This window comes from Morone saxatilis, unplaced genomic scaffold (assembly GCF_004916995.1).
Source record: "Morone saxatilis isolate NCDOM2014 unplaced genomic scaffold, NCSU_SB_2.0 Contig4, whole genome shotgun sequence".
Classification (NCBI taxonomy): Eukaryota; Metazoa; Chordata; class Actinopteri; family Moronidae; genus Morone; species Morone saxatilis.
This window is the reverse complement of record NW_023339984.1, coordinates 2,823,961-2,836,151: the sequence shown is the minus strand read 5'-3', so window position 1 is coordinate 2,836,151 and position 12,191 is coordinate 2,823,961. Positions and strand designations below refer to the sequence as shown.

At 41.6% G+C, this 12,191-nt stretch overlaps 1 protein-coding gene across 2 annotated transcripts; it reads left to right on the top strand.

Annotated features, from left to right (window-relative positions):
* The first annotated feature begins 6 nt into the window (after positions 1 to 6).
* On the top strand, positions 7 to 11,775 carry kiaa0232 (KIAA0232 ortholog). Of its 2 annotated transcripts, XM_035675373.1 has the most exons (7): positions 7 to 474; positions 914 to 1,054; positions 2,860 to 2,929; positions 3,050 to 3,134; positions 3,284 to 6,665; positions 6,851 to 6,959; positions 8,604 to 11,775. In XM_035675373.1, exons 1-7 carry the CDS (start codon positions 238 to 240, stop codon positions 8,618 to 8,620), a joined length of 4,041 nt encoding a protein of 1,346 aa, XP_035531266.1. In that variant the 5' UTR covers positions 7 to 237; the 3' UTR covers positions 8,621 to 11,775. The 2 variants fall into 2 exon arrangements, with proteins under 2 accessions (XP_035531266.1, XP_035531267.1); XM_035675374.1 differs by lacking the exons at positions 7 to 474; positions 914 to 1,054 and adding an exon at positions 1,820 to 1,974.
* The last annotated feature ends 416 nt before the right edge of the window (positions 11,776 to 12,191 follow it).

Sequence of the window (12,191 nt, the reverse complement as noted above, 5' to 3'; positions counted from 1 at the left end):
ATGCCTGACGAGTAAAATCCCTGTTTTTTGCTAAAAGCAATAAAAAAAAAAAAAGAAAAAATAACATCCTACATGCCTCCCCATGTAGAGCCCCTTCAGTTCGTCCTGCTGGAGTGACTGCCCCCCTTCCCAAGTTTCTGCCTCGTCCTCTCTCCGTGCCCCTCTCCACCGACCACCCTACAGTAACTACTCATCACAATGCTGCTCCACCTGAGAATGGCCAATACCTGAGGTCCCATGCGTCCAGTGAGCACCGATTCAGACGGTCCTGCTCCTCCTGAAAACCTCTCTTGCCCCTACCCCCTCGTGGGCCCCCTGCCTGCCTCAGAGATGTCCTTGCTCCAGTCGCTGGGTCCAGTACAAAGCTGGCTTGGCCAGGAGCTTGAGAAGTGCGGGATTGATGCCATGATTTACACCCGCTACGTTCTCAGCCTTCTCCTGCACGACAGTTACGACTACGACCTGCAGGACCAGGTGGGCCCCCACGACCTTAAAGGAGTGTTTGTAGTCAAGTCGAAAAGCTTAGAAAAATGATTGTTTGTCATTGTTTGTGTTGTGTCAAATGAGTGGGCAGTGGGCTTTATTCAGAAAGGGAAGTTAGTGTGTGAATATAATGGCCTTGTTAGAGGAAGACATCAATTTGCCAGGAGAGGTTAACAATGGGGCTTTTCTTTCAAATCATGGCACTGCACCACCACTGAATAATTCCTCCTTTGATTTCTGTCATTTGTCATTACGTTTATTGATATGAATTGGCTGTGTTTGGGTACGAACTGTCATGGTATATACGCCTGTATAGAAATGTTTATATGCATTTGGTATATAATTAGTGTAATCTTTATGTTTTTTTCTTTCCTTTTTATGTTTGTTTTACTGTCCTTTGTGACTGACTTTTCTTGGTTGTATCTGAAAGGAGAATGACATCTTCTTGGGCTGGGAGAAGGGAACTGGGAAGAAATGGGGCAAGAGTAAGAAGAAAGGTGGGACCGACCTGAGTCTTGAGGAAATGAAGAAGCAAGCTGCTGTGCAATGCCTCCGCTCTGCATCTGATGAAGTAAGCAGCATCATTACTGATTGTTGTAATCCTGTGAGTTTCATGATGTTTGGGAGGAGTTGTGTTAATCAAGTTACTCATAGTTGATCAGTTTTTCTGTCGTGTAAAATAATCATTCACTTGAATACCTTTACTTTGGAGGAATGCAGGTCATTACTCCGCATTGAAGGAGGAACTGTTTGACCTGCCCTGTCTTTTATCAAACTTTTGAAGGAAAAGCATTCTGAATGCAGAATGCACAAGAGGGTGATTGGTCCAATTATGTCAGGAATGTATTACTGTAGTATTTCTTGTTTCTTGTTAAGGTGCAGTCATGTGGATATTAATTGCATGAATCACGGTGAATAGACACTGAATACAGCTATGTCAGTGTGGGAGGCTAAAGTATTAATCAAGGGAAGCTCTGAATTGCACATGAATCGTCACCTCATTTGGCTGGGTGGCCACACCTTTAATTAGTTTTCATTGAAAAGATTATATTAAGGCCAGTTGTTTCAAGTGCTTTTGTGATACAAAAACTTGCTATCCTCGCTTATAATGCATGACCTTCAAAGGAATGTCATCTGCATATAAGAGTGTATCCCAGAATTGTATTAATTTTGTTCCATAACTTTGTGTGAGTGAAAGAGCTACGGAGAGATTTGCTGACGTTTTCGTCTGTGGCCAGCAGTAGTAAGGGAGGTGTGTGAGTTGAGAATGACACAACAGAAAGCTGGAGGGAGGGTAGGGGGAAGGGTCTGCAAGGCAAGAGGAGGAGTGTTGAGCTCCTCTCTGGGGACTGGACTCTGCGGTCTATTTTTTAACCAGCACAGGATTGCAGCAGAGTCGGTCGGCTGTCAGCTGACCGGCATTAGCACAATGATGCAAGAGGAAACACAGGGCAGGAGAAAACTTTGCATTGCTTTTCATGAAGTGGCATGGTAAGGAATATTATTTTTCTGGAAGAGTGAACAGGAAACAAGTGAGCTAAAGAGGCAGGACTAGTACTGAAGAGCAGCTATGTTTGTTTGAGGCTGTTTGCTTCGACAGTGCCTACTTGGTGTAAGCTAGCGTTTGAACATCTTGTTTATTTCAAACCCTTGTTGTTTATGTTTTTATGTATCATATTGCTCAGTTTGAGATGACTGAGCTGACCAGGATATGTAGTAAATGTTCAGTGTCTCAGAACATTGTGAGGCTATCACTTGTACTATTGCTTAGCCCGTTTTATTTTTATTTTTTTTAAAGCATTTCTGCACCATAGCTAAATATAGCACAGTCATAGCCGAGAATGCCTAAGCTCTCATAAGTCAGCTGGCTCGACTTGTGTCAACCCCGTGCCTTTCATTTTTTTCTTGTGGGTCACATTATGGGTCAAGGTAGCTTTTGGGAACTCTGCATTCTTACCTAAGGTTACTGGATCTCATCCGTCATAGTTGTGTTTGGAGTTGGAAAAATAAATGGTTCTTGTTTTGTTATGTGCGGACTTGTTTTTTGTAAAAAAAACAAAAAAACAAACCCAAATCAACAGGTTCTAGGGCTGGCACTCGGTGTCCCCCTTAAAATACCTGGGTGTGACTTGTCGTGTCAGTTGTAACAGTACCAGTAATACCGTCATATTGACATCGTCATCAGTCATTCATGTTCTATAGTAAGATGTGTCATTTGATTAGATTGTCTTCACATACGTAAAATGTTTTCATTCACATTACTGGACATATAACCCTTGATCAGATATGTTGAATTGAGATTGGCTGTGAAATCCAAATATTCAGTTTGAGTTTTCAAAAAGATAATCCTGATCTACGTCTTTCTCATTCGTGCAGAACTCTGGAATTGAGAGCCTGGTTGAAGAGCTTTGCTCTAAACTAAAGGACATCCAAAACAAACAGAAAGGTTTGATTCATATCCTTTATTATTATGTTTAGAACTTTTTAAAATAAAAAATGAATAAATAGAAAAAGGTGAATAATAACTGCAATAATAACATGTGTTAATGTTCATTGTCTTTTATAGAGGAAAAACAGATTCAGAAGAAATCTGATGGCTCTCAGTCTCCAGAACGGGCTGAGTCCCCCTCTTCAAAGGACCAGGTGGAAATGTAAGCTACATCATGGACATTTTGTATCTATGAATGTGTGTTTAAAAAAGAAGTGGCTGTAGAAGACACCAATATTCAGTTGCTTATCTGATCACTCCTGCTGAGAATGCATTTAAATTAAGTTTTCTCTCTCGCTGTTGTGACTGCAGGTATTATGAAGCCTTTCCTCCTTTGTCAGAGAAACCTGTTTGTCTCCAAGAGATCATGACGGTGTGGAACAAGGCTAAGGCCTGCGCATACTCAAGTTCATCATCCTCTGCAGCCCCACAGACCAGCACAGACACCTCTTCCCCAAAAGATTGCAACAGTGAAGGTGAGGCTGCAAAGGAGCGAAACCTGGAGGCATGTGGAACCATCACTACTGTGACCAACGAGAGAGGCCAGCAACGACGAAGCAAGAAGGAGAAAGAAAACCGTTACCATGGTGGTGCAGCAGCGGAGGAGAAGTCTACCGTCCACTCTAAGAGACAGACGAGACACAGATCTGAGGGCAAAAACAGACCCAGATCCTGGTCTTCTGGCTCTAGTGAGGCGGGCTCAAGCTCAAGTGGGAACCAGGGTGACTCCAAGTCATCTAGAAGCAAGGCAGTTAGAATAAGGCACAAATCCAGGGAGGCTGCAAAGAATAAGAGAACACGCAACAGCGGGCAGGTGAAGCTTCAGGTGAAGGTTATCGACAAAGACGAGCGCAGAAATGCAGGAGGGAGCAGTAGCAGTGCCACTGGAGGCGCTGCCAAACAACCACAGCTTTACAAAAAGGGGAAGAGACCGCTGAAGGAGATTCGTAAAGATCCCGGCTGGAAGGAAGCGAAAGAGTCCGGAGTTGAGGCCAGAAACAAGAAGGAGTATATGGAGGAGCCACTTTGGTACACTGAGCCCATCACAGAATATTTTGTACCTTTCAGCAGCAGACAAAGCAAGCTGGAAACAAAGTATCGAAGCAGGGTGGACTCTCCTGACGGCTTTGCTTTGTCAACTGACATGGAGAGGCTGCCGGAGAGAATCCAGGGAATCTGCATTGCCAACGAGAGCTACCAGAGAGCATACCTAGCTGCAGGCTCGTTTGTGGATGGGCACTTTGTGGAAGGGCCTGGCGAAGCAGAAGATGAAACTGCTGAACTCACTGGGACCTCAAGCTGCCCTCAGCCAGAGGATAGTAGAGATTTAGATGACAAGCATCTGTCTGAATTCACTCACTTCTATGAAGTTGATATTTATCAATCCATATTGGATACTAGTGCCTCAGACTCTATACAAGAGAGTCGGATCTTAAGCATGATTCGACAAAAAAGCAAAGAGCATGGAGACGTTGAGGCAGAATGTTGTTTAGTGTTAGATGGCCTTGAGCAGCAAGGGAAAAGTGCAATACGGGCAGACTCACAGGAAGCTTCGGGATCTGTTGGATTCCTAATGGAGGATCTTGAAAACATGGCTCAAGTGTGGGGATGTTATTCGCCATCTACTTCAGAAGATATAGATGGAGAAAGCTTTGTAGGAGACTCTCCCATTCGGCTCTCTCCCCTTCTCGATAGCGTTTCATTCACCCTGAGAAAACTATCTGGAAACCTGGAGGAGCCACCCGTTCCTGAAGCCACCAGTGAACCATCGGGTTTGAACTCGTCCTGCTTCTCTCTTTTTGAGCTGCAGTATGACAGCCCCACTTTTCCTTTTCCCCGCGACTCACTCACCGTTGGTCACGAAAACAACACAGATTCTAGTAGCTGTCTCGACCCACATTCTAATAAACAGTCTCGTTTGCTAATATGGACCAAAAATAGTGCCTTTGACGAAACTGAACACTGTTCTAACCTTTCAACACGAACTTGCAGTCCATGGTCACATTCAGAGGAGACTCGCTCAGACAACGAGCAAGGAAATGTTCCAACAGAGGATGCTGCTCAAATTGGCAACGAAGAGATTGATTGTATGATCCCTCCTCTCTCTGGTACATATCTGGAGGATGAAATCTTAGACTTTTTGCAGGAAAACTCTGGCCGCAAGTGTGAGGAGGTCAGTGTTAGTACAACATCCAATCAGACCTTCACCAAAAAATCTAAATTGGAGTCCATTTGTGGTATAGCATTGGAAGAAGATGAGAGTAAACAGTACAGCACTGGCATGTTTTCGGACAACACAAACCAACACAGTGATGACTACAGCTCAGGGATAATAAAGGACATTTGGACTGCAATAGGAGATGACAAATCTGTAATGTCTAGGCAAGGAGCAGAAAAACCAAGCGAGGGGCTATTCTCAGATGAGTCAAGCGGTTACTGTTGCAGTTGTCTGGAGGTGCAGCCGAAAGGAGTTCCAATCCAGGGACCTCAGAAAAAAGCAGTGCAGCGGTCAGAGTATCACCTTTGGGAAGGCAAGAAAGAAGAACAGGACTTAGCCAAAAACAAACTCTCCAAGGTAGATGGTGCTGGGGATTACATGACTCCGTCCAAGCCCTGGGACTTGAACTCTGACAAGGAGAGTACATCGTTCATCCTAGGAGGGGTGTATGGAGAGTTGAAGACACTAAGTGGTGACAAGAATTGGGCTGTTGTGCCACCAAGTGACACCCAAGATAGTCTGCTACAGTGTGCCGCTGCAGCTGCATCTGCTTCTAGCTCAGACATGCTTACCATCACTGGCACAGATGTGTTCATGAACACTGGCAGCTGCTTTGCCCCCGGGCACAGGCCCCTGTGGAGGCCTCTTGTGTCCTTTGGGCAGAGTGACCAGGCCATTAGAGGAGGCGGAGATGGATTGAACAAGGGATTTTCTTTCATCTTCCATGAAGATTTGCTTGGATCTTACGGAGGCTTGCATAGTGAGGAGCAAGGTCTAGAGTACCCGTTCGCATCCTTCAACCTGAACAATCCCTTCTCTCAAGTCCTCCATGTTGAGTGTTCTTTTGAGCCTGAGGACATGGCTTCGTTCAGTCCAGGGTTCAAGCCCAAATCTATTCTTTGCTCGGACTCTGAGAATGAAGCCTTCCACCCACGAATATATGGCATCAACCGGACGCAGTACAGGGCCATTCGCATTTCCCCCAGGACTCATTTCCGACCAATATCGGCCTCAGAGTTGTCTCCTGGTGGAGTGAGTGATTCAGAGGCCGAGACTGACAAAGAGGAGCTGAGTTTTCCCGTCCTGGCGCCGGTGGACGTCTTTGATGATCCTCAGGCAGACCTCAAACCTCTGGAGGAGGATGCAGAATGTGAGGGCCCTTATTACGGGAAGTCAGAACTGGAATCTGGTAAATTCTTACCCAGATTAAAGAAGTCTGGCATGGAGAAGAGTGCTCAGACATCTCTGGATTCACAGGAGGGCTCCAGTACCCTCCTGCCAATCGCTGAGCAAGAGATTTGCTTAGACTGCAAAACGGCAGCAGCTGCATCAACTGCAGGTGAAGAGACAGACGTCTCAGTCGACAAGATTCAAAAGGAGGAATCTTCAGGAGAAAAAGAGTCCTGCTTATGTGCACCAGCAGGTCAGATCCCCAAGTATGGGATTGCTTATGACTTTGTTGGAGATGTGCCAGAGGTAAGGGTTCCTTTAAAATGATGTCATAAAATTATCAATATGATGTGATCGGCATGATAGGGAATTAAAAATATTGGCCTAACCAGTGTTTCATAATTCATCAGATGTAAAGTGGGTTCCACCCTTTCTGTCTCAGGCGGCTGTTTACTGAAACACACTAACCACTTCTCATTTGTCTTGTTTAGTTCCCTCTGTTAAATGTAAGTGGACAGGGAGGAACTGGCAACCAGCAAGATGAGTGCTGGTGGCAGAACACACTCTGTTCCCCCCTTTTCCCTGGATCTCAGTGTACAGGTAAACCCGTTTTCGAAAACGTATATTTTAAACGCATATTATACCATATTATTCCTCATACTAAAACAACACATGAAATCAGTGACAGTTCATGTTTTTGTCATTATTTTATTTCAATTTGAAGCATAAGTATCAACAAAAAGTTGTACATACATAAAACTGTACAACACAGAATAGTGGCTGAAAGCTGTTTTGAAAGTGAGGAACCATTGATCAACTTGTTGGCTCCGATAAGTTACTTTAATAATCTACCACTGGGATGTCTGGAGCTGATCTTCAGTAGTGGTAGCAGGGCCGATCAAGACATTGTTTAAATTTAAATCACCAGCAAAGTGACAGTAACCAATGTAATGATCTTAGTGGGAAAAACAGGGGATTTGCAGCTTACAGTAGATCCACACTGACGCACCACTCTCCATAGATATTAATCAGTGCTATACACATAATATATCAAGTCTATCTGTGTGCATTAATGTAATTATTTTATCACAGCTACAAAACAGTACTGTAAATTCAACTCATAATTGGTTTAAGTTACCAACTCAACACAGCACAGCATTAACAGTAATAGCCTGAATGTAAAGGCCTTAAACTGTAAGCCTGTTACAGAGTGATGCTGTTGTAGGCCACAGAAACAAAGGAAGACAGGAAGGAAATGAGGAAACGCTACATTTCCTCTGTTGGACCCAGAACATGGCCAGCCCCGCTGCAATATTTTGTGGTTTCTCATCCTGCCTGAGACGTGCTTGTCTTACCTGGTCACCTGGCACCGCCAAGATCTGGTTGTAGCCACTCAAACAGGTCAATTAAGTGCACAGTGTAAATCTATAACCGTATCGCCAAAACAGGAGATCAATGTTAAGTGACCCAAAATAAAATGTTATTGATTGTAAACCTAGATTGATGTCAGCTTGAACAAAGAATTATCGGTCATTAACTGTGTGAACTTCCACTATGGTATATTGCAGATCATTAACTGTGAACAGTTGATAGAGTAACGAGGTATATAGTACATACTCCTGTTTCATATTCAGGAGCAACACTTAAATCTATAAATACGAGGTAGTCTAGTAGTTTAGTGAAACATCCATTCAAGGCAATATCATTATCTAGATAAGTTAACTTCATGTCATGCTTTTGTTATTTGCTAATAACAGTGCCAGCTTGCGTTTTGTTTTTGCTCCTCAAATTATCAGCTTTCATGACACAAAACTAGTTGCTCATGGGAAGAGAGACCGGTGGATTGGCCAAATATTAAGTTTCTAGAGACAGACCTATATGCTACTGGCCACCAGCTGTCACAGCCACCAAAATGTGTAAGCCATCTACACAGTATCCCCATTACAGTAACATTGGTAACAGCTACTAAACGTGAGTGATTTTGATTTAAAAAAACAAACAAAAAAACATTTGCAGTGGCAATCAAGCTGAAATTCCTATTTAGGTTACAGCATGTGAAGGGTCACAGCCGTGAAGTGTCTAAAATGGTTGCAAAGACTCACTAAAATGTTTGTCTGGAGCATGTTAAGTTAGGAAATCCAGATGCAGGAGGTAAAGGAAGCTATAGTACAGTGAGCAGTCAGAGGCAGAATGGATATTTATGTGTGCAACAATCTAACCATTTGGCCTGACTTCTTTCTCCAGGGAGCAGCAACATTTGAATACTCCAGTTGTGCAGAGGACACCTGACGTAGAGAGGAAACCTTCCTCTTCTTTTGGGACTGGACCTCTACCAGCAAAGATTCAGGGTCATCTCAGAGCTGGAAAACCTAATGTAGGATCATTTTCTGAGACACCCCTCCAAAAAACCCCACACATAACCCTGCTGGTTTTCATTTACTAACTTAAAAACCTTGTGTAATCAATCAGATCAACAAAAAGTGAGTGAAAATAGGAAAACTCAAAAAATATGTTCTGTCTTTGAGTGATGCCATGTGCGGACATGCATTTTAGGCATTTTAGAATTTGTTTCATTTGATTCTTCTGTACACTGGTCCTCATTCAAGTCTCACCGTTAGGTAGTAGGGACAATCTTTTGTTCTATCCTTGTCAGTTTTGTTCCCACCATTTTGCTTTTGAACTAGGATACTGGTAGTTGGTGGTGTCTGAATGGTTGTGCATGTGCGTTCGTCCAGCCAGTCTCACTCTTCTTTTTCTAGTTGAACCTAACGTTGTGTGAAACAACTGCTATCGCATCCTCTACTTTCCATCTCGTGTTCAGAAAGATAATACAAGGATGTTGAGGTTTTTGAGTTGTGTAAGAATTTGAGAGTTTAATTTAAATAGTTTGTTTGGACGACTTTCTGAATGTGAAGTAGAGAATGTGTGCAGCTTTCTTCTAAATATCCCTAAATTCCCCATGTGTGAAAAGTTATCATAAATGAGTCTGATTTTTGAATGGTGATAGTCTTACAAAAGCTAGTAGTAGACATAGTATGGTTTGTGAGGCTAAATAAAAATAAATCCTTTAAAAATAAAAAAAACAGGAAATCAAAAGGAGTTTTGTTGGAAAAAAAAAAACTAATAATCTACTTGAAATGCAATGCTGTAAAAGAATTGGGGGAAAAAAATAAAAAAAAGTTTGTGTTTTGGGGTAAAGACCCATCATGAAAAGACAACTACAGCCATTTCTGCAGACACCTGTGTTGCAACTGAATGAAACTTTGTTTTATTTTTTTGTAATTTTTATGGTACAGACTATTGGTGCTATAAATATGTTCAAAAATCTTTTTGAAGTTGCAGTTCCATAATATGGCTGTGATAAGTAGACGACATAGCCTAGTTTTGTTTGTAGTCCACACAGTCAGACTCCATGAATATCTTTTTGCGAAAATTGTAAAAAGGAGAAAAAAGTTTTTGCCTGATCAGTTGCTTAACGTGGCTTGGTTTTTATTTTAAGGTAACCTCTTAGTGGTGAGGCCTGTAACAGTTAAAAATTTAAATCTCACGTTTCTACACATCGTTTCAATTCGTCCCCAAGCAGAAAGGACAAAATCAGCATTGACTGATGGTTAGTTGTCCACGCTGCAAGTAAACAAAAATATAACAAAACAAGTGGTGGGGGGGCGATGGTCAAACCAAAAACATGGCATAATTACACTAAGGTACAAATGCTTTTTTTTTTCCATATGAGGTGTGTTTTTATTTTTTGGTTTACAATATATCTTGTTGAAATATTGAGTAATGTCTCACTTTGTGTGTGTGTGTGTTTGTGTTTGTGTGTGTGTGTGTGTGTGTGTGTGTGTGGCAACAGAACTTGTGAAGGCACTGGTTCAGAATGAGTGTACTAGAACTTTATCTCAGAGAAATGTGAATGTATGCAGAAACATACTGTACATTCACAAAAACGCAAATGCATTAGTTCCCCCTAAAATTGAAACACACCTGAGCAAATTAGCTATAGAACCTTTCGAGGTATGGTTGGACCGGCCCTTCTTGTGACCTGTGCTTTGAAAATTTAATTGAGCTGAAGCATCTGCAGATAAATGCATTTCTTATTGCCTGCTGTTTTTTTGTTTTTTTGTTTTTTTTGTCTTTGTTTTTTTTTTTTTTCAAACAGGTTATGAGGACGGGGTGACTTGTTTGTCACATGATACCATGAAACTGAAGCACAGATAACTAAAATAATCCCTCCATTAATGAGCAATTAAAAATATGTCAGCAGTGTGAACAGACTCGCTGTAATGCACTGTCGCAGGTGAAGGTGTCTCTATTGCGGGCATGGCTTTTGGAAATGGCTTCCTTATTTAAAAAAAATGCAAAGATTGTATGTAAAGGTTTGTTCAGTCCAATTCCACTTCAATTGAAAAAGGACCCCCCCAGTAGCTGAATGAAAGGTACTCCAACTTCAGGGTCTTGTCACCTTTCTTTGACAGTCATCGGACACTCAGGAATTTTTTAATACAAGCATACTGCATAATCTACACTCAGACCTGTGACAGTGCATTGATGCATTAATGTAAAACCTTTCTTTGATTGTAGAGCAGAAATTATTGACCAGCAAACCTGCAAAAGACTGTCAGTAATTTAGAGCTATAGTTTTAGAGGAGAAAAAAAAAAAAGAAGTAAGCCATTGTAGGTTGCATAAGCAATGCGGAGGGGAATTCCATAGCCCTGAGTCCTATGCAATACCTTGGCGCATGTAAACATTCAAGAATATATGGAGAAAAGTCATTCAGTTAATTTTGCATGTTACTTTTGATCGAGGGACACCAGAGAGAGAGAGAGCAGGAGAGAGAGAGAAGACAAAATATGGAATGTCTCTGAAAATGCAGCATGCAAACATCACACTCCATCTTTTTATGTTGGATTAAACAAAATGTTTTGGTTTAATAAAAAAAATACAAGTGAGGTTAAATCTGATTAAAAGAATGTTATGAGTGCGCATGTGTGAATCTGTGAGTGAGTGAAGCTAAGTCACAAAAGGCACTTAGATAGGAGTCGAAAGGAATGCATCACACCTTTCTCCATTTAATTCTTCCATTTTGATAGGCAGTGGTTAAAAAAATAAAATCAAAAAAGTATGACGAGAAAATGCATTCAGTGAGGATATATGCATTTGGAACGACACCGAAAGGGTCGCTGAGTTTCGATTGCACTGTGGTCTGAAGAACATATCCAGCACTGAAAACTTGAGTTTTCCTCGTCTTTTCATTCCCACCTAGATGCTCCTTCACCCTGCCCCGTTCCTCTATGTTCCTAAATCCCATCTGTCCCGAGTAGCTCTGTTGTTCTAATTTCATGTACACCCTGAGTAAATTATTTTGTTTCATTGTGGATTTTCTTAACATCTAATAAAGGAATAAACCAAACCTCAGCCTGTGATCCTCTGTCTTTTTTTTGCTTCTTATCTTTTATTTATTTAGTGTGTTTGCTCAGGTGGTGACAACTCGGAGAGAAAGCTTTACCTTTTAAATCCATTTCCTCACGGTGACACTAGGGGGCAGGGTGAGGATGCTGGAACAGGAACAGCCAGCTCCTTCATTATTTATGTCACACATCAGGCTTTAGTCACTCTTTCTGTTGATACTTAATCATATCTTAGTAATAGCTTTAAACATTTTAAGAAACATTTAAATTCTTATATTTTATTATATTTCCCTGTCTATAGACGATTTAATAGGTTGTAATGAAATAATATGAATCACTTGCACTTTTTGCAGTTATAAAAATAGGTTTATGTATATATATGATATATTGTGCTTATATATTGGAAATGTGACACTAGAGATG

What these genes read in the sequence shown, in the direction of transcription:
- kiaa0232 (XM_035675373.1), top strand. Translation starts at nt 238, where the DNA reads ATGCGTCCAGTGAGCACCGATTCAGACGGTCCTGCTCCTCCTGAAAAC. An exon ending in ACTACGACCTGCAGGACCAG is followed by an intron (nt 475 to 913) that starts GTGGGCCCCCAC and finishes TGTATCTGAAAG; the next exon opens with GAGAATGACATCTTCTTGGG. An exon ending in TTGTTGGAGATGTGCCAGAG is followed by an intron (nt 6,666 to 6,850) that starts GTAAGGGTTCCT and finishes TGTCTTGTTTAG; the next exon opens with TTCCCTCTGTTAAATGTAAG.